Here is a 20666-nt window from a genome sequence, read left to right as displayed (position 1 = left end):
AAACCCAAATGGAGAACAACTCTTTGAATTTATAAACAACGAACCTGTTTGTTTCTTTGCGCCTGAGGAATACACTTATCTTGCACATGACCGGAACAGAGGGGACATTCTTGATCTACTACTTACCTCTGCTTCAATTCCAGTATATCTTGAAGTTGTTAATGATCTAAGCTCGGATCATTTACCTGTAATGGCCACACTTGGAATCCCAAAAGACAAAACGACGCAGGAGAAAAAGATTACAGACTGGAAGCAGTATAATCTGATCTTAAGTAATAGTACCTTCCTGAACACAGCTTTAAGAACCAAGCAGGACATAGACTTAGCTGTGCACCTGTTTACTAACAGTATCATTAATGCAGTCAATACTGCCACCAAGAACATTCCCATTAAACACACATCTAGAAGACTCCCCCCCCCCCACATCAAAGATAAAATCAGAGAAAGAAATAGATTAAGGAAAGCCTGGAATCGAACATGGAACCCGAGTACTAAAACAGAAATTAATAGACTGAATCGTGACATCAGCAATCAATTCATCAGCTCAGAAATGACCTTTGGGATGAAAAAATCATGAATTTTAATGAACCAGACAATGCGTTCTGGTCATTTGTCAGAAATCTAAAAGGAAAGGCTGTAGCAAACAAACCACTTCACTTCAATAATAGGGTGGCTCTCACTAATAAAGAAAAAGCAAACGCCTTTGCAGAACATTTGGAAAATCAGTTTAAACCGAATGAGCGTCCTTGTGACATAGACTTCGCTTATGATGTAAGATACTGCATTAATGACTGGTTTACCTCACGGGAGGACTTAGAATCTGGAACTCACCTCTCCACATGAAATCCAAGAAATCATAAGGAAACTAAAAAACAGGAAGGCACCGGGCTATGATGCAATAACCAACCTAGCGATCAAGAACTTACCGAAAAATTGTATCGCAAGGTATGCCAGTATTTTAAATGCTTGCTTAACTATCAGATACTTTCTGCTTGCCTGGAAAAGAGCCAAAATGATTGTCTTACCTAAAGCTGGCAAGGTTACCACTCGCCCAGAAGGATTTAGACCTATCAGTTTGCTTCCCGTTTTGGGGAAAATTTTTGAATGCATCATTTATCATAGAATCCATCCATACTTAGAGAAACTATCAGAAGAACAGTTCGGTTTCCGAAAAACCCTTTCCACCGCGGAACAATTGGTCAGACTTTCTGAGTTCATCGGCAGTGCATTACATAACAGACAAAATGTGGCTTTACTCATGCTAGACGTGGCCAAAGCCTTTGACCGCGTCTGGCATGAGGGTCTAATTTTCAAGCTCCGTTCCCTTGGCTTCACCAAAACTTTAACGTGTCTCATCTACTCATTCCTGAAAGGCAGAAGTTTTCATGTTTCTATTGGAAATGAGATTTCTGAAGTCAAACGAATTCACGCCGGCGTCCCGCAAGGGTCAATTTTAGGTCCGATCTTATATCTCTTCTTTGTGACTGACTTCGCTAAAACAGGCTTTAACTACAATTACTTCATTGGCTGTTATGCAGATGATACGGCGCTTGCTGTAAAATCTATGTGTCCTAATCAAGCTGTCAGGAAACTTCAACAAGTCATGCCGCAAATAGAATTTTGGTGTACCAAATGGCGTATTTCAATTAACGCAGATAAATCCAAACTGCTCATTATCCGAAAGAAGAACTCTGCCACTGAAATAACAGAAAAGCTTAAGCTATTTGACACAGAAGTTCCTAGTGTACGCAACGCGAATTACCTTGGCGTTATTATTAATGATAAATTTTCCTGGAAGGATCACCTGACTCATGTCAGGGGAAAAACACTAGGAGTCATTCAGAGTCTTAACCCACTTATTAACGAGCACTCTAAACTGGACTTAAGAAGAAAACGGCACTTATACATCTCTGTTATACGGCCAACCTTCACGTATGCTTCCCCTGCGTGGGCATCAGTTAGAGACAGGGACATATCTAAGTTACAAATTACACAGAACAAGCTGCTGCGCACCTTCACGAATGCGCGTTATTTCGTATCTAATAGGACTTTACACAAGGATTTGAAAATTGAAACTGTCATAGAGCATCTTCATCACTTAAACTCCAGCTTTTTCCAGAAAGCAGTTACATGCCCTCTCATGTCAAAATTACATGTATTTGACTACATTCCACTACCGGAAGATAAAGAGTTACGACCGCTGGCAGCCCACCTAGCCAGAGATCTGAACTTTCCTACATAAAGTAGAATATTCCTGTATATAGTTGTATATATTGTTATAGCTTTTATGAATACTTTTCTCATTATTTCATCGAAACTTTTATATGATATCTGATCTTGCAAACTGCACTTTTCTCACTGTAACTCTATATCTGCAAACGTATGCTTTTGAGAGTTTGTATTCCTACAAACTCGTTCTGTCATGTAGTATATTCTCACAGTAGCTTATCATAAAAACTCATGATTGCTTTACCTTGTACTGCTCCGTCTGCGGGGCGTCTTCTTGTCTGGCCTAATTCCTAGGCTTGCGGCATCTTGCTCGCCCCACTTCTGCCTCACCTCATTCTCTTAACTCCTACCACGTCAGACTTCCTACCGTCATGTGCCTACTGGCTCTCCTCATGAGCTGGAAACAGCGCGCGAAGCGCGCTACTCCAGCCATACTTGTTCGGATTGGATTGGATTGGCTCATCACTACACACATTGGATCCACCGAGCTCTTGGAGACAGGATCGAATTTATTTTGCTCTACTCAAATTTATTTTAGGTCTAAAGTCAAAATTTTGAGGTTTCATATTGCCATTATAATTTATTGCTTTATTTTGCTTATCTTCAACTGGCCATCTAGAACCTCTAGAACTTCCATTCCTTTAGTGAGTATGTTTTTTGGTATTTTGGTGACTCTCTACGGCGTGATATAGGCCACGATGCTCACTAAGCAAGACGCGCAAAGCGCTAAGGCAAATGCACCGCCAGGCTCTCCAATTTGGAGACTGGAAAGAATAAATAGCTTAACTAAAGAAAAACAAAAACTTTACGATAAAGGACACGACTCAAATATAGGAATCTCAAAAGAAGATCGCGTAAAACTCCTAAATATTGAAGACGAAATAACTTTACATAACACAGTACTTTATACTGCTATCTCAGATGAAAATATACCCATCACTACTTCACCCATCGCTGAAATACCTGGTCAAACGGAAAATAACACAAATGCTACTCCCCCTAACAGTCCAAATAAATCTCAAGAAACCCCTACTAGCTCCTTTTTACTTACCAAAATCAATAGCACTAAATGGAAAACCATACCTAAACAAAGATCCCCGCTGAAAGAAAAAAGAGATAAATCTCCAAATATGGCAACCAACAACAAATTTAGTGCACTACTGTCTGAACTCCCGCTCGACAATGAAGCAAATGCTACAAATAATGCTCAACACCCGATTGAAAACATAACTAATGCACCGGAGAATGAAAATAATAAAGATGAAACTCATAATGAAGATAATACTGAAAATAATATACAATTTACCAAACCAAATAAGACTGCAAACAAAATTCCACCACTTGTCATAACCCAACCTAATATTAATTGGAAAGAACTCCGAAAAGAATTCAAAGAAGATCTAAAAATTGAAAAAATAGAATGCAAATGCGAAGGTGATAACATCAATATTAAAACTTTCTCCCCTGACAACTATAGAAAAATACAAGAACGTTTAGAAAAAAAAAAAAAAAAAGAAATACCTTTCCACACATTCACCATAGCATCTGACAAAAATATTCATATAATAATTAAAGGACTCACAGTTGATCTGACAGCAGAGGAAATAAAAGAGGAACTGGAAGCCCAAGAGGTTCCAGTAAAAAAATGCAGGCAGCTCCAATGCATCCGCGATGGAGTCACGCAACACCTACCCATTTACTATGTCGAAGTACCAAAAACACCCAAAGGTAAAAAAATCTACCAAATCAGAACTATCATCGATATGCGAATACGCATAGTGCCTTACAAATCGAGACCCGGACCCTCCCAATGTTTTAACTGCCAAAGATATGGACACACGCGAGGCTCTTGCCACAACCCAGCAAGATGTGTACGTTGCCTTGAAAATCATCAATCCACCGACTGCCCTTTACGTTTTTCAACTAATTATATACCTAAATGTGTTCTCTGTTTAGGGCCACATCCGGCATGCAGAGATGAGTGCCCGAAAAAGCCAGAAATACCAGATCTACAAATTAAGATTAATTACGCTCCCACTGCAAAAGATTTTCCAGATATAAATCCAAACTCAGACATAAAAAACAGTAATAAAAAAACCCCCACTACTACCAACCAATCAGGACACTCCGCAAGCGCTCCTATCTACCAATCCTACGCAACTGCCACCAGAAGCAGAACTAACATCAATTTTAAACCCCAACCTACAGCTCAAGGAACGCAACATAAAAGCATCGAAGAATTCCAAAGTTTCATTACTAATTTATACGACATTTACCAACAATTTTGCAATGCCAACGAAACCTTCACTAAGCTCAGCATGGCTCTTGAAGCTTTAAAGACCTTCGAAAAATTCAATCATGATTAATACTACAAACATCAATAGCAACAATAATTCTCCCCACATCTACTACGCTAAGTTCATGTTCTTCAATTGCAACGGTCTTAAGAAGCAAATCACAGAAATACGAGATTACATCAATAGCCATAGTACTGGTATCGTTCTCCTCAACGAAACTCATCTACGTACCACAGAGAGGTTTAAAATGGCCAATTATGACTGTTTCCAGCAAGATAGGACTACCAACAGAGGCGGTGGCACCGCTATTCTTACAAAAAAGTATTTAAATTGTACTCCGTACACACTTCCTACCCTGAAATAGCATTGAAGCTAGTGCCTGTACCCTTACAAGCAATAGCACAGAATACCTCATCATCTCTGTTTACAAACCTCCTTCCACTTCCTTAAACACCCAGGATCTGGATTTAATTCGCATCCTCAACAAACCCACCATCATCGCAGGCGATCTCAATTGTAAACACACCAACTGGAATTCACATGTCAATAATAACGATGGAAATATACTTAATACTTACATTCTCCCCCATAACATCGCAGTACATGCACCCAACGAACCAACAAGAATTCCCACTACCACCTATGGATCTCCAGACTTGCTTGACATTCTAATTACTATGAATATCTCTCAAATACCTTATCTATATGTCAGCAATGACCTTTCCTCTGACCACCTGCCAGTTCACTTCACCTTATACGGCCTGCGACATGGACTCCCACCCATTAAAAATCGCATTAATTGGAATCACTTCAACACTTATCTTCAAGAAAACATCTCTGCTAAGCCACCGCTTAATTCCAGAGAAGAAATTAACGCTGCAATAAAACTACTTTAATACCAGCATCAACACTGCCATCAACAATTAGAAATCCACTATTGAAGAAGACAAATTCAAGCTCCCAGCTCATATTAGACAAAAAATTCACACCAAAAATCGTCTGCGTAAAATTTTATCAGAGAACACAGAATCCCCAAGATAAAGCTAGGTTCAATGCAGCTCACAGAGAATTAAGAACCATCATGAAGGATTACAGAGACGAAACTTGGCAAAATTTCATCAAAAACCTTTCACATAAAGATCATTCCATATGGAAAATCACCAAGTCATTCAAAGAAAATCCTACCAAAATCGGTCCTGTCAACTACAATAATTCCATTATTCACAACCCTGATGACATCAATGAAGCTTTCGCAAATACCTACGAAAATCAATTCAGTTGTGATAATAGCAATCCTAGTTCCTTCCACTCCGATCTTCACATCCATAACCAAGTCATCAGATTCATTCAAGAAAACGCTACAGCTTCAAACTATCCTACTTCTCCCAAGGAAATTAAAGAAATTATTAAAAAACTAAATCCTAAAAAATCAGCTGGTTACGACAATATCTCCAACAAAGCTCTAAAAAATCTCCCCTTAAAAGGAATTGTTTTACTCACTAATATTATCAACGCCTGCCTCCGACATTGCATCTTCCCAGAAAAATGGAAACATGCCATCATAATTGTTATTAAAAAACCTGGCAAAAGTAGCAACCAAATCTGTAATTACCGCCCCATTAGCTTACTTCCCTCTGCAGCCAAAATATTGGAAAAAGTGATCCTCAAACGCATCCTCAAATTTATAAATGACAATAGCATAATTAATAATCATCAGTTTGGATTCCGCTCCGGATTCTCCACCACTCATCAAATCACTCGTCTCATAGAATATATTGGAGAAAGCATGAACAAAAAAGAAACTGTTGTGGGTATTTTCTTAGATATTGAAAAGGCGTTTGACAAAGTCTGGCACACTGCCTTACTTGTCAAACTCATCAATCACAACTTACCTGCTGAAATGATCATCATCATAGCCGATTTTCTAAATAATAGAACTTTCCAGACTAGAATAAACAACCATCTATCCTCTGTCCGACCCATCAAAGCTAGAACGCCTCAGGGCGCAACCCTTAGCCCAATTTTATATAACATCTATACAATTGATCTCCCTTCTATGGACTATGCCTTAGTGGCATGTTACGCAGATGACACTGCCCTGCTTTGTAAATCGTTAAATCCGCATCTTGCACATATCAAACTACAAGAAGCAATAAATACCCTCACAGAATGGTTCACTAAATGGAGAATTAAAATCAATCATGAAAAATCCACAGTTATCATCTTTAGCAAAAAACGAAATCAAGGAAATTATGAAGATATCAAGATTGGAAACCACAGCATTCAAAAGCAACCTGTAGTTAAATACCTGGGTGTTATTATCGACAAAATCTTACTTTCAAGCAGCAAGTAAAATATGTTAAAAAAAAAGCTCAAAAAGCCTTTATGGCCCTGTATCCCATCCTTGGTAGGAATTCACAACTTAACTATACGACCAAAAAATTATTATATCTTCAAGCCATTAGGACTCATCATTACCTATGCAGCATCGGCCTGGGCCGCTACCACTAATTCACATCGTAAATCCCTTCAAACTCTACAGAATATACATCTCCGCATCCTATCCTACTCCCCTGGTTTGTTCGGAATTCTATCAACGAAGAAATTCAGAAAATTGCTACCAAGTTTCACCAGCATTGCGATCACCACCCCAACAATATCATCAAAACCCTTGGAAACTATGATCACAGAATCATTCAATCAATCAAAAGACCTCGCACCATATTTTACAACAACAACTGGAGATAGTCTTGACTGTCAACAACATCACGTGACCTGCAAATTCAATGGATTATTCTTCCTAATCACTCCCATGCGATTTCAATGTTTCGGGACTTGTACATATATTTTCCTTCACGTACGTGACTATTTACTCTAGATTTCTTCATTCAAATTTATTCCCATGTTTATGCACCAATATTTCTCTGTAACGAAATACAGGTTCTACCTTAAAAGTTTCACATCATGTGACCTGCAAAATATGCTATCTTATCATTCTCTTGCGATTTAAAATAATTTGAGACTTGTAAATATTATTACTTTACGTACGTGTCTATTTAATCAAGTTCACCTTCATTTTCTACTTGTATTTACTTGTTTATGCACCAAAATTGTTCTGTAAAGTAATACAGATTCGATCTTGAAAGTTTCACGTCACGTGACCAACAAAAATTCTACTTTCACATCCAGCGATCATTTGGATAATTTTACTCTTCTCACCACATCGCTTTGATGCATCATTCACTCTCCTTTAAGTAACAATTTCATATTTATCCTCACAATTATTTTACTCAATTATGTTCGTCCAATTTTTTACAAAACTTCAAGACGTTATTAATCCTACAGCCAATAGATGGCAACACTCTCGCCTTCCTCTGCACCTAAAGAAGAAACAAGCACCTTTCTAAGGTACATTTATGCGTACTATGACTGCCCCAGTAGGGGAAATAATGTAGGAATAAAGACCCTCGGGTCGAAGACTCGTCATAACCGAAATTCATGGCAATTCATGGCTCATCACTTTGAGTTACTGCGAGACTTCCCTACGATTGCTGCTGGGGACTTTAATTCTAAGCATACAGCATGGAACTGTAGAAGAGGCAATGCCAATGGGAAAATTTTGCATGAGTATGTCACAAATCACCCTGTAGTATTGCACTCCCCAAGTGAATACACATATCGACCGGACCGGCTAGAAAAATCAGACATTCTAGATATTGTTCTAGCGACTACAACGGTTCCAATGGCATTAGATGTAATTCACGAACTCGACTCTGACCATCTACCTGTAATTGCTACCTTAGGAATTCCTAAACTCTCGACTAATACAACCAGAACTTACACAGACTGGAGGCTTTTTGAAAATTTGTTGGTCACGCCCCTTCGCCATTAGCTCCTGACCTTCTGGACTCACACTTCGAACTTATTCTCTTTTCAGCACCCAAAGAGCAAACATCTGATGACAGCCAGAACACATCAAGCAGAATGCTTGATAATCTCGGCATAAGTGTAACTTGGAACTTGACTCATCACTTTTTCCTTCTGGTTCCTGTTTCTTTGCTCCTTGGTGTGCCGTTCCAGCCACCACAGGAAGACGATATTGAGATGCGTGCTGTCCAGTGACTAGTGCCGTGGTTCCAGTCTACAAGATGACTTTTCCTGGATTCTCAAAAGAGGCTACGATGTGAGCGACTGCCGTGGCCGGCATCCTGTCTTCATGAAGGCGGCTTCTTCAGCACAAGTGTTTTTCCCGAATTAGCGGCGATGATTTTTCCAAGCTGTGACTTCTCATGTGTAACTACAGTTAGCGGCGTTTTGCCAGTTAAAGTGCTCTCAAGGATTTAATTTAATTTTCCAGGTGCCTTCTTGACCATGAAGCATGTACTTATTGATAGTGTAGCAAATTTCATTAAAACCATGTAATTTCTGTTTAGTGATATGTTTTTCGCATATTGAATGCCAGTATTTGGAGATCAGGTAAAATATTCTTTAATAGTGTAACATTCTTTAAAGGAAAACCCTTGGGGTTAATGGATTATCAACTAAGTGTAATTTTGATAATGATTATGTTATACTCTTTAAATTTCTGATATTGATTAAATTTATTCATTGTGTTTTTATTTTTATATATTGTTAATAAATTGGTTAAGTTTAAAATTTTTGTCTTCAATGTCTGCACAGTACATAACCTTAGAGAGCTTCTATTGCTACTTTTGCTAAAAGTTTTACAACTTTAAACTTTGCTTTTGCATCAATTACGCATTGTCGAAATTAGAAAATTGCAACCAGAAAACTATTTGATGTGTATTCGTGATATCTATAATGATGAGGAATTTGATTTAAATCATATCAAAGACGGAGTACAACGAGATGAAATACTATATTTAGTAAGGAATTGCAATTAAAAACAAGTATGGCTGCTATAGTAAACAAAAATTAGGCTTAGCCACACTTAAACAACATTTAAATCGTTGATAATTCTACAACTATTGCACATAGATTAACTAAAGGCATAAAAACCTTAAGTGGAAAATAAGAACAACATAATTCAATCATTTTTAAAGCAGAAAATGTTTAATTTGCCAACATATAAAAAAAGAACTAAGATCACGGAGCCGAGTAAAAGAGTGGTGCAGCCGATTGCTACCAAAAAGGGAGGTGCACAACTACATGTTATAGCAGTCCTATATACAAAATTTCAATGTTCTGAGGCTACTCGTTTTTGAGTTACATGAGATACATTCATACATACATACATACATATGTACAGACAGCACAAACCAAAATCTGTTCTGAATCCATTTTAAATCAATTTTATAATTCGTTTGGAGAAAAAGAGTCCTTTATTCTGTCCTTACATACAGATGTAACACAAAAGCATCATTAAGTTGCATTCAATAGCCATCAAAATGGATATTTTCATTGAAATATGATACCCAGAATTTTTTGGTATTACAATACTTCCTTTACTTCGTACACGAAAGTAAAAAATACTATTTAACATAAAGCAAAATGTTAAATGTATACTTTTCTTATTCATCAATTCCTGTTAGAAAGATCGCTAAAAATCATTAAAGATTACAGGAGAAATACGACTGGACACACACAATTAGACTTTCGCTTCTTGTCATCAAATGTGAAGAAGCAAGTAAAATGGACCTGAAAATATAACACATTCTTTTGCCTCAACAAAAGCATACAAACAACTGCTCTAATTATGTGTTTTGAAAATCCATTTATTACTTTTCCATCTTTTGAGTTAGCTATACATTTATTAAACCCTTGACATACAACGACGTTTGCGAGACGTCATTGTAGACTTTGATATCTTTGAGACGGCAAGAACTTTTTTGGCAAACGCCATGCAGTATATTATTGCGTTCTTTAACTGCAGTCATGCTTTGATCCTGTTTTGCATGTTTTTCCCCAATCTCTTATTTGTATGTCAAGGAGTTAAGATTGTTTCTGTGAGATTTTGCTGCTAATTAATTTTCTTTATTATTAAAATAGTTTTGATTTGTTTAAAAATATAAAATAAAACTATTATTTGACTAAAACGGATTTTCATTTCATAATTATCTATTCTAATATGATATTTATTTTAAAAAATTAAAATAATTTTTACCAAAGATTATACTATGCAGGAAGTTTAGGAGAAACATTTTAATTGTAATAATACATTAAGAAAACAAACAATTAGTAACTATATTATGCATTTTGAAAGAGTTAAATGTTTAGACAAAAATAATAGACAGGCCAGGGGGAAATTATTTAAAATATTAAACATAAATAATTACCCCTTTATGAGACTATTTGAAGCATTAAATTATAAATAATTAATTTTCAGATTTTTTAAGTGTTTTTAAAAACTTTACAAAAAATGCCTTACATGCTTTCATAGAAATCTTTAACTAATACTTCAAAATACTTAATATAGTTGCTTATTGTTTTCTTAATCTAATAGTTCAGTTAAAATGTTTCTTAAACTTTCAAGTATAGTATAATCTTTATAGTAAAATATTTTTTATTTTATAAAACTAAATTTTCTATCTTAAGCACTTGATTTTATTACATTTTTAGTAACTCTTTTCTTTTAACTTTTTCATAATAGTTTATATATATATAAAATATACATATACCACTGCTAGGTATATGTATTTATTGCCATTATAAAAAGCAATTTGTATTTTAAAACATTTTGAAGGCAAAACTGTTTACAGTGGAATAAAGCATTATTACTAATTATGTTTTACATATTTGTTAATATTTTATTGAACAAGATTTATTGAATCAAAGTAGCCTTACTTTAAATCTAAAGTATGCCTCTGTAATTACTGACAACTTTATATATTGTTGCTTGCGTATGGTTTGGTAATACACTGAAGTGCCACTGAATTAGGGATAGGCATAGCTATGCAAATTTTATAGTGCTGCGCCGCATCTGTGCTCATGTAAGGAAGTTGTGGTATGTGCACATATAGATAGTACTATGGTTGTTGTTAATCAGTCTTTTCAATTACCAGTATGGGTAAAACTTCTGATTTAGGCAGCTTCGATCACAAACAGATAGTAGGCATTCGATATATGGACCATTCAATTTCCAAAATCCTCAGCGAGCTAAAATTTTCAAGGTCGACAGAGTCAAGCATATACTGAGAATACATGGATGGTGGGAAAAAGAACTAGCGATCAGGCAATTGCAAAGGACAATTAACCTAGAACAAGAGTGGTGTGAGACGACTCAGCCGTATTGTACATAGTCAATGAAGCCAAACATTATCTCAAATTACCACCCAGCTGAATCAGGCCGACAGTTGTATAGTCAAAAAATGGATATGCAATGCAAAAATGGATGTGCAATGCTCACTTCACCATATGGACTTTGGAAGCCATAGATTCATGACAGTACTGAATGCTCAATACAGAGAATAGACTTGAAATCAGTAGCAAGGGGTGATGAGTCTCGATTCCGACTACCGATTAATACCGATGGGAGGCTGAGAATATGACATCTTACTCATGAAGCCATGAATCCTGTATGGCAGTTTGGAACTGTACAAAGCTATGATGGCTTAATCATGGTCTGGGGTGTTTTCTCTTGGCAGTGTTTGGGATCTTTGGTACTTGTACCAACCTTCGTCAATATGATTCGGTATGTAGAGTTGCTGGGCGATCATCTCTATCCATTTATGCTGTCTTATCATTCACACGGAAATGGAGTATCCCAGCAAGATAACTGCACTTCTCAAGTTCTCGGTTGGCTACAGCCTGGTTGGATGAGCGTTCTTTTGACTTCTCTGTCATAAACTGGCTACTTAAAAGTTCTGACTTAAATTCTACTAAGCATCTTTTGGAAGTTTTGGATAAAGGTTTAAAACCTCATCACACAACACTAGCGAGTCTTCCTAAATTATAGACAGCTCTATCTGATGTTTGGCAAGCCATTCCCATAAAATGTTTCCAGAAATTTTTTTAATCTATGCTTCGTTGTTTGGCAGCCATTATAAAGGCCAGAGGAAGCCCAACTCGCTAGTTATTGACTAGCTAACCCTAATTCAGAAGTCAAACAACAAAAATCAGCATTATACCTACAAAACTTCCACAGGACTAGTTTCGATGGTTTTACCGAACCATCATCTTCAGCTGCAAAACCGCAAATGAACAAGATAGGAAATAATGATTAGATAAGATAAGAAAGCCTGGACAAGAATAAGCAAGTGGCGCCATCTGTTGGCGAAACCAGAACTAAAACATAATTTCTCTAAAAGCCGAAGGCAAATTTGGATTGGAATTAGGATCGTTAACTAGAACAGAAAGATTTTTATGAATGTGAAATGCCTCTAGAAAATCCAGTTCTCCAATGGAAGTTGTTTTTTGAATAATTTTGGCAGCAGAAAAATTGAAAGTGTGATTTTCGGACCAACAATGTTGAGCAACAGAAGACTTCTGTGTTTCCTTTTTTCTAACATATGTCTCATGTTCCTTGACGCGAAATTTTAAGGCTCTCTTAGTTTGGCCAATGTAAATTAAACCACACTGGCAAGGAATCCTATAAATACCCCAGGAAATCATATCCGGAATGGGGTCCTTGAGTATAGAAGTTGGAATTTTATTGATGGGAGAATAAACAACCCGAAAGTTAAATTTCTGCAAAATATGTGCAACTTTATAGCTAATTGATGGAAAGAAGGGAATGACAACAGAATTTTTATAATCTCCTAAAATAAGAGTGTGGCTTTTAGTGTGTTGAGATGAGAATTTTTTAACTGCTTGATTAATAATGTTGGGTGAAAAGCCCCTGTCAATAGCTATTGCTTTTAAATAATTTAGTTTTTCATCAAGGGCTAGTTTGGAGGAGCAAACTTGAAGAGCACGGAAAACATAGGAATAAAATGAAGCTAACTTTTGTTTAGTCGGATGACATGATTTAAAGTGTGGTGGAAGGCAAACCGATGAAGGTTTACGGTAAACTGTAGTATTGAAGTTGGATGTGTTACGTGTGACCAGAATGTCGAGAAACGGAAGAGAATTGCAAGTCTCAAGTTCAAAAGTGAACTGAATAGCAGGATCAATAGAATTCATTGTTGAAAGAACTCTATTTAAATCATCTTTATTACCTTCAAACAGGGTAAAAGTATCGTCTACGTAGCGGAACCATGCCGGGAAGTTTAAAGTTTCAAACAATTTTGATTCATAATAATGCATGTAGATATCAGCCAGGATGGGACTGAGGGGGCTTCCCATGGCTAATCCCTCAGTTTGCTTGTAATATTTATTTTGGAAAACAAAATGTGTTTGTTTCAAACAGAGTTGAGTGAGAGAAATTAGCTCATCAATTTCGATGCAAGAGAAATGAAATTCGCAAAGTCTGGTTTCTAGACATCTTAATGCACCCTCCACTGGGACATTGGTGAATAATGATTTTACATCAAAAGAAACCATGAGTAAATTACTAGGAGAAATGTTTTTAACCTTTTTTACAAACTCTATTGAATTTTTTATGGTGTAAATGTAATTGTCTATTAGAGTGGAAAATCTAGAAACTAAATATTTAGCTAAAGGATACGAGGCAGTACCTAAATTTGATACAATAGGGCGGAAAGGAATACCACTTTTATGAATTTTGAAGAGCATATAATCTGGCACAATTCGCAACAGATGGGATAAGTGAATGTTTTAAGTTGCTTGAAATGATTTGCGAAGATTTGATCGCAGTTTTTATTTTGGATAAGTCCGAAGGTGAAGGATCTTTAGGGATCGGATTATATGGTCCTTCGTTTAAGAGTTTAGTGACACCATCGATGTAAGTGTTCTTATCCATGACGACTATCTGGCCACCTTTGTCGGCCTTTGAAATGATAATATCCAGGTTAGAATGAATTTCGCGCATTGTAGCTCTTTCTCTCGCAGTTAGATTTGGTTTCAAAGGTTTATTATTGAATTTCACATTATGAGCGATAAGATGCCTAATCATTTCTTTCTGTGAATCTGAAACTTTACTGAACTTGAAAGCTTTTTATTCGGCGTGTTATTGTGTCTTAATTAGCTAACCCTAATTCAGTGGCACTTGAGTGTAAATTGAATGCACAAGTCTGATAAAAAGTTAACAAAATTTATTCTTAGTACAAGAAATATAACAAAAATGCTGGGATTTTCCTTGAAGATATTCGTACAAAATCACAATATCCCACAATATAATCAGTAGCTAAATTTTAAACTACTAAAACATTAAATAGAACGCAATCCAAAGCGCAGAGAAAGCTAATCTGATCTCACCACAAATTCGCTACAATTAGCAAACAACAGTTATCTAAACAACAACTGAGATGAGATATTCTCTCTCTGGCTTTTATAGCTTTTTATATCAGCTTTTTATATTATAGCTTTTTAAATCAGCCGCACATTTTAAATTGAAGAGCTCTAGCAATTTCTGGAAAGCAAAAAGCATAGAATTATGGTTACAGTTAACATTGTAGTTAATTACATTTATTCAAATTAAATACCAATTACGGAGATAAACTTTTATTAAAAGTTAAATGCATGTGCTCATATATTTTTACTTTTCCGCTGTCACGCACTGCATTGCACGAGGAAAAAAACAATTTTAATTACAATTCTACTAAAAACAGACAACTAAATACAAAGTCTATAACAATATCTTAAAGAAAGCTATCAAAATTTGGAATGACTTTTCTTGCACATAAAAACAGAATGAACGCACTGCATTGCACAGGGAAATAAAACAATTTTAATTACAATTTTATTAAAAATAGACAACTAAATACAAAGACTATAACAATATCTTAAAGAAAGCTATCAAAATTTGGAATGACTTTTCTTGTATATAAAAACAGAATGATTACAACTGAAATGATATGATGAAAATCTTACAAACAATGGGTCTATTTCTTGGTATAAAAACACAGTAGGTTCACATTCATGATTAATAATATTTAAAGGAAGGGAAGTACCGGCTTAGAATATTTAAAAAAAATGGTAAATGATAAACACACTCTTTCATGAAAACCCCTTTCTTGCAGGAAATTACAAATATTTATTCTCAGATTTTGATAAGCAGTAAAATTTAAATGCAGGATAATTATAAAATGTAGCATAAGTAAATACATTTTTAAGAACATAAAGAAAAAAAATTTACACATACCTAAACTTTGATTATTTTTAGATGCTGGAATTTGATTTCTGATGATCAGGAAACTTTTATCATTCATATCATCAATTTTTAAGCTATCTAAATAATAATAAAAGAGAGAGCTTACATTTTGCATAAAAATAAATGAAATACAACCAGTAGTTTACAATGAAAAAAAATATTAACTAGCATTTAAATTTTATTATGTTACATACAGACATACTTGATAAAGATACAATATATTCAGCACTGGGAAGAATAGGTGGATTTCGTGTCTGCAGGAAATAAATAACCATCAGAGATATTGTGTATGTGTTAAACAACAGACCCTTTCCAATCACTTCTGCATGCTTTGCCCAATAACGTATTGTCATCATCAAAGGTTTAACACGCTTATCAAGATTTGCAAACAGGTACATCAATTTGGTGTTTGCAAAGGCAACTCTAAAATTGAAACAGAAAGACATTTTTTTTTAGTTAAAAAAATATTATGCAAAACTTTTATAAGAAAAAGCAGTACTTTCTGATATTCTGCACTTCCCTGAAAAGTATTGATGAAGTAACACTCTATGTCACCAAAATAGGCACTCTGTCACACAAATGTATTTATTTGACAACTCGGGTATATGCACGCACACAGCAGATGATCATTAGTGTTTGCTTTTGTTGCAATGAATGTATTTTTTCCCTTGTAAAGAATCTTAATGTGACTGTCAAATCTGTTGAATAATTTGTTATTACATTATTTAAGATTAGTAAAACAAAACTTAGCTACCTCCGATAATGACTAATATGCTAAATATGATAGTGAGCTAAATGTAAATAATTAGTTACACACTTAAATCATTAAAAAAGTCAGGGAGCAGGCAGAAAAAGCTTTAAATTATCCTTTCATTTCTTGACTTTAATCTTTCATGTTAAAATGATTGAGTTAACTACCTCTTATCATGAATATCTTTGGGCTGAGTTTGGAGATTTAAAATTAACAACAATGTACATGGATACATAAATCCTTCAATATAAATTGTTCTGTACTGATATTTTTATTTACTTTCACAAGTATAGTACTAAATATTTAGTTCTGAATAGCATTTAGCTTTATTATGCTATTTAAAATAAAAAGTTATTTTGCTATTAAATTAGTCACTTCAGTAAAAAAAAGTTGCTTTCACCTTAATGTTTAATAACACTTATTTTTAATGAAAGTAATTTGCTCACGAGTTTCGAAGAACATGAATACCTCCCCCCAAATTACACAGTTTCAAACTACACAATTTTCAAGTAATTTTACCTGTCCAAACATCAACTCTTTCCCATGAGGTCGCTTCCTCTGCTGAATAGGGAAGAATGATTTCCACTCTGGCACTAAAAAGTTTCGGGGGTGCATTCCAAGTCCATTGTAAGAGTCTCCTTTTCCAGAAACTACTGAATGATGTTTAAGGGTGAAATCTGATAAGAAATATCTATGTGACCTTGCCCGAACTCATTTCAGTATGTACAAAGTGGAGGAGATTCTGAGTTTCAAATTTTTAATATTTTCAATCAAGTTTTTTACAAGTGTTTGATCAATTGATTTCTAGTTTTTTTTTTTTTTTTTTTTTTTTTTTTTTTTAAAATCCTTAATTTACAAAATTCTGTAAAAAATAAAAAGATAGTTTGAAAAAGGTGTACACTTGAAACTTATGTAAAAATTTTGGACCGACTAAAGAAAGGAAAAAAATTATCAGTTGTTACAAAGACAGAGAACTTGAATGAGGCCACTATTGGTACAATAAAAAAGAATGAAGAAGAAATAAGAGTGTAAGCATCAATAGTACCTTTAGTTGTTAAACAAATGCAAATATTATGAATACAGAGAAAGTGCTGTCAATATGGATTGATGATTTTGTAATAAAAGAGTGCCTTTGAGTGGAAACATTATCAAACAAAAAGTGCTTAAGATATATATGCATTTACAAGCAGGCCAGAAAACTACAACAGAACATCAATCACAATCATTTTGTGCAAGTAAAAGGCTGGATGGAAAGTTTTAAAGCAAGGTATTCCCTACAAAATATCGGGCTCCATGGAGAAAATGCTTCTGCAGATATAGAGGCTGCTCATCAATCTACAACAGAGTTGCAGAAAATTGTTAAAGATAAATGTTATGCAGCGGACCAAATTTTTAATGTTGATGAGATTGGTTTAAATTGAAAAAAAAAACTGCCATCTCCTGCATATATATAAAACTAGAATATATATATAAAACTAGAATTCTATGCCAGGATTCAAAATTGCTAAGGAAAGTATCATTTTCTCTTATGCGTCAGGAGATTGATGCATGAAACCATTATTTATAAACAAATCAATGAATCCTCGCTCACTGAAAAACTTAGATAAAGAGCTGCTACCGATTTATTGGTGAGCCAAACAATAGAGTTCGGATGACTTCCTCTATGTTTGCAGACTGGTTTTGCAACTGTTTTGTACCTGAAGTAGAAAGGTATTTAAAAAAAAAACTTTAGTTTCAAAGTATTACTACTAATGCCCCTGACATTTAGAGGAGTTATAATATCCAAATGTAACCAAATACTACATTACTAATCCAGCCACTGGATAAAGGTGTAATATCAACATTTAAGGCATATTACATATGAATGTCTTTTCCGTCTATTTTGGATAATTTAGAAGCTGCAGAAAATGCGGCACTAACCCAAGTCTGGAAGGAATTTTCAATCTTGGACCACATTAAATACTGTAGCTTCATCTATACATGATCTGAAAGCTTCGACACTGAATGCAAGTCAGAAAGTTCTTTTACTGGACTTGATTTATGTATAAGGTATTTCTCCCACTTTCCTAGCGTCCTTCGTGGTATAGTGGTTCAGCACGCTGGGCCGGTATTCCAGAGGTACGTGGTTCGATTCCCGGCGAAGGCGGTTGCTATTTTTCATCTTTTCTGCCTCTAAAAAAATCCTAATGACTCTACATATGAAGACTCCAGTATTCCACGTAAGCACACCGAATACAATCAGGTAATTAATGCTGCATGTTCACTATGTGGTAGAGGGTTTGATGACATGTCTGCTGAAGATGTTGACGAATTATTTTTAGAAAAAAACATTGGATGAAGAAGCTGAAGGCTTCTAAAAGAATCCAATTCAAATTCAGTGACTAAAGAAGCTGAAGAAAATTATGAAAATGTATCTAACCAAAAATTGTTTCTGTTGATGATGTACATTATGCATTACATCTGGCAAACTGGAGATGTTCTTAAAAAAAAAAAGGGACCTTTACAGAATACAGCAAACAACATTCACAGCACAATTCAAGAACTGTATTAAAAATTATTTAGAGAAATTGCAACACAGGAATGACCCATCATGTAGTACTGCTAGATATTCAGATGAAGACAAACCAAGCAACGTGGATATTCGGCATCCTACAAGAAATATACTAGAATCACAACCTTCCTAGATGATTCCATTGATAAGGACTAGATGGCATGGTAAGGTAATTTTAATTCAAAAAAGTGATGCACTGCAAAAATGTTTTATTTTCTTTTACTTTGAAGATAAAAATTTAAGATAGCACATTTTTGCAAAACTAAATAAAAAATTAATTTGAATTAAGTAATTCAAGATTTCTTAAAAGTGTTTACTAATAAGAATTCAAAAAAAAATTTTTAATTTTATATTTAACAAAAAAATTTAAATGTATTTTCACACTCAAAATGAAATGCCCCCCCCCTCTTTTTTTTTTTTTTTTTTTTTTTTTTTTGAGTCTTAAACAACATGGTTTCAAAGGACACGGAACCAATTAGTCATTTTCTTTGAGGGTTACCTGTAGTTTCCAACCTTAATTTCCCTATTGTTTTATATAGAGGTAAATCTTTATTAGTTCAAATGACAAAAATAAATAATAAAGTTTACTACACATACATGTATAAAGAATAAGAAAAGTACATGAATTTGAATTAAAATCAATACCAAACACACAATTAAACTCACCTATTTCTACATGTAAGATCACATTTTAAATTAAACTTATCATGATGAAATCTCACCAAAGGAACATATGCATTTATAAAAATTGCAGGTTCTTCGGATTCCTTATAATATTCTAATAGCACAGAGTGAATGAAAAGCAACTGCTCTCTCGAAGGCAATTGAGAAATTTCAGAAGGTGAAACTTTTCCACTTAATACTTCACTTACTAAGGGAACATCTGGACTTTCCAAATATTTAATCTAGAAAAAGAAAATACAATCATGAAAATATTCTTCAAAAACATAAATTTTGCTGCTTTTCTGTTAATAATGTGTACTTAATGCCAAACATAAAGGTTGGCATGAAATCTAATTAGATGGCAGCAACCCTAAGAATATGTAAAACTTCATAGAAAAGAAAAATTAGCTTGTAATAACAATAACGTATCATATAACAATACACATGTATAATATACACAATGTTTAAGGTGTGCAATGGTAAAGTTGCCAAATTTCTAAATTCTCTGACAATGAGGCAACACACACAGTCTTGGCATTATACACATTAAACATCATGCACATTACCAGCTATTCATGATGGGCTGTAAACATGCTACTCCATATGGTGCTTTGGCACACATTTGGTGACTGGTGTCTTGTTGGTACAAGTATAACTGGGTGGAACACCAGAATTGCACCATAGGCTGTGCAGGTATAGTTCCACCACATTAACTGTGTAGTTCAGCCACATTTTTGAGAAAGAATATCTCAGGAGGGTGGCCAAATGGTCTACCTCCTTGGGTGTCTTGTTAACAGAAAATATCAAAATTTGATTTTGTTATGAACATGTATTAGTACTTTAAAAGCATTCATAAAATAAAAGAATAATATTTTGATGTAGGTATTTAAACATCTCAATATATGGTAGTACCTTGGTTTGCAAGTATAATTAATTTCAAAAGTGTGCTTGTAATTCAAAGCAAACATATATCAAAGTAAATTTTCCATAAAAAAAGAAAAATAA

The 20666-nt window shown here is 34.7% G+C and overlaps 1 protein-coding gene across 4 annotated transcripts in view; it reads right to left on the bottom strand.

Moving 5' to 3' along the window:
- The window catches only part of LOC118184012 (uncharacterized), a 62839-nt gene that overhangs the window by 16583 nt on the left and 25590 nt on the right, over positions 1–20666 (bottom strand). For all 4 annotated transcript variants that reach the window (XM_085811251.1, XM_085811250.1, XM_085811252.1 and 1 more), the window contains 3 exons: positions 19665–19903; positions 15899–16119; positions 15688–15774 (listed from right to left, as the gene is read on the bottom strand). In XM_085811251.1, the coding sequence (XP_085667377.1) occupies positions 15688–15774; positions 15899–16119; positions 19665–19903 (547 nt within the window). The remainder of the gene's footprint in view (positions 1–15687; positions 15775–15898; positions 16120–19664; positions 19904–20666) is intronic.

The sequence above is a fragment of the Stegodyphus dumicola genome, chromosome 2 (genome assembly GCF_044657685.1).
Source record: "Stegodyphus dumicola isolate Sdum_Otavi_A_Nest chromosome 2, ASM4465768v1".
Classification (NCBI taxonomy): domain Eukaryota; kingdom Metazoa; phylum Arthropoda; class Arachnida; order Araneae; family Eresidae; genus Stegodyphus; species Stegodyphus dumicola.
The sequence above is the reverse complement of the archived record's forward strand: the minus strand, read 5'-3'. Positions and strand labels throughout refer to the sequence as shown.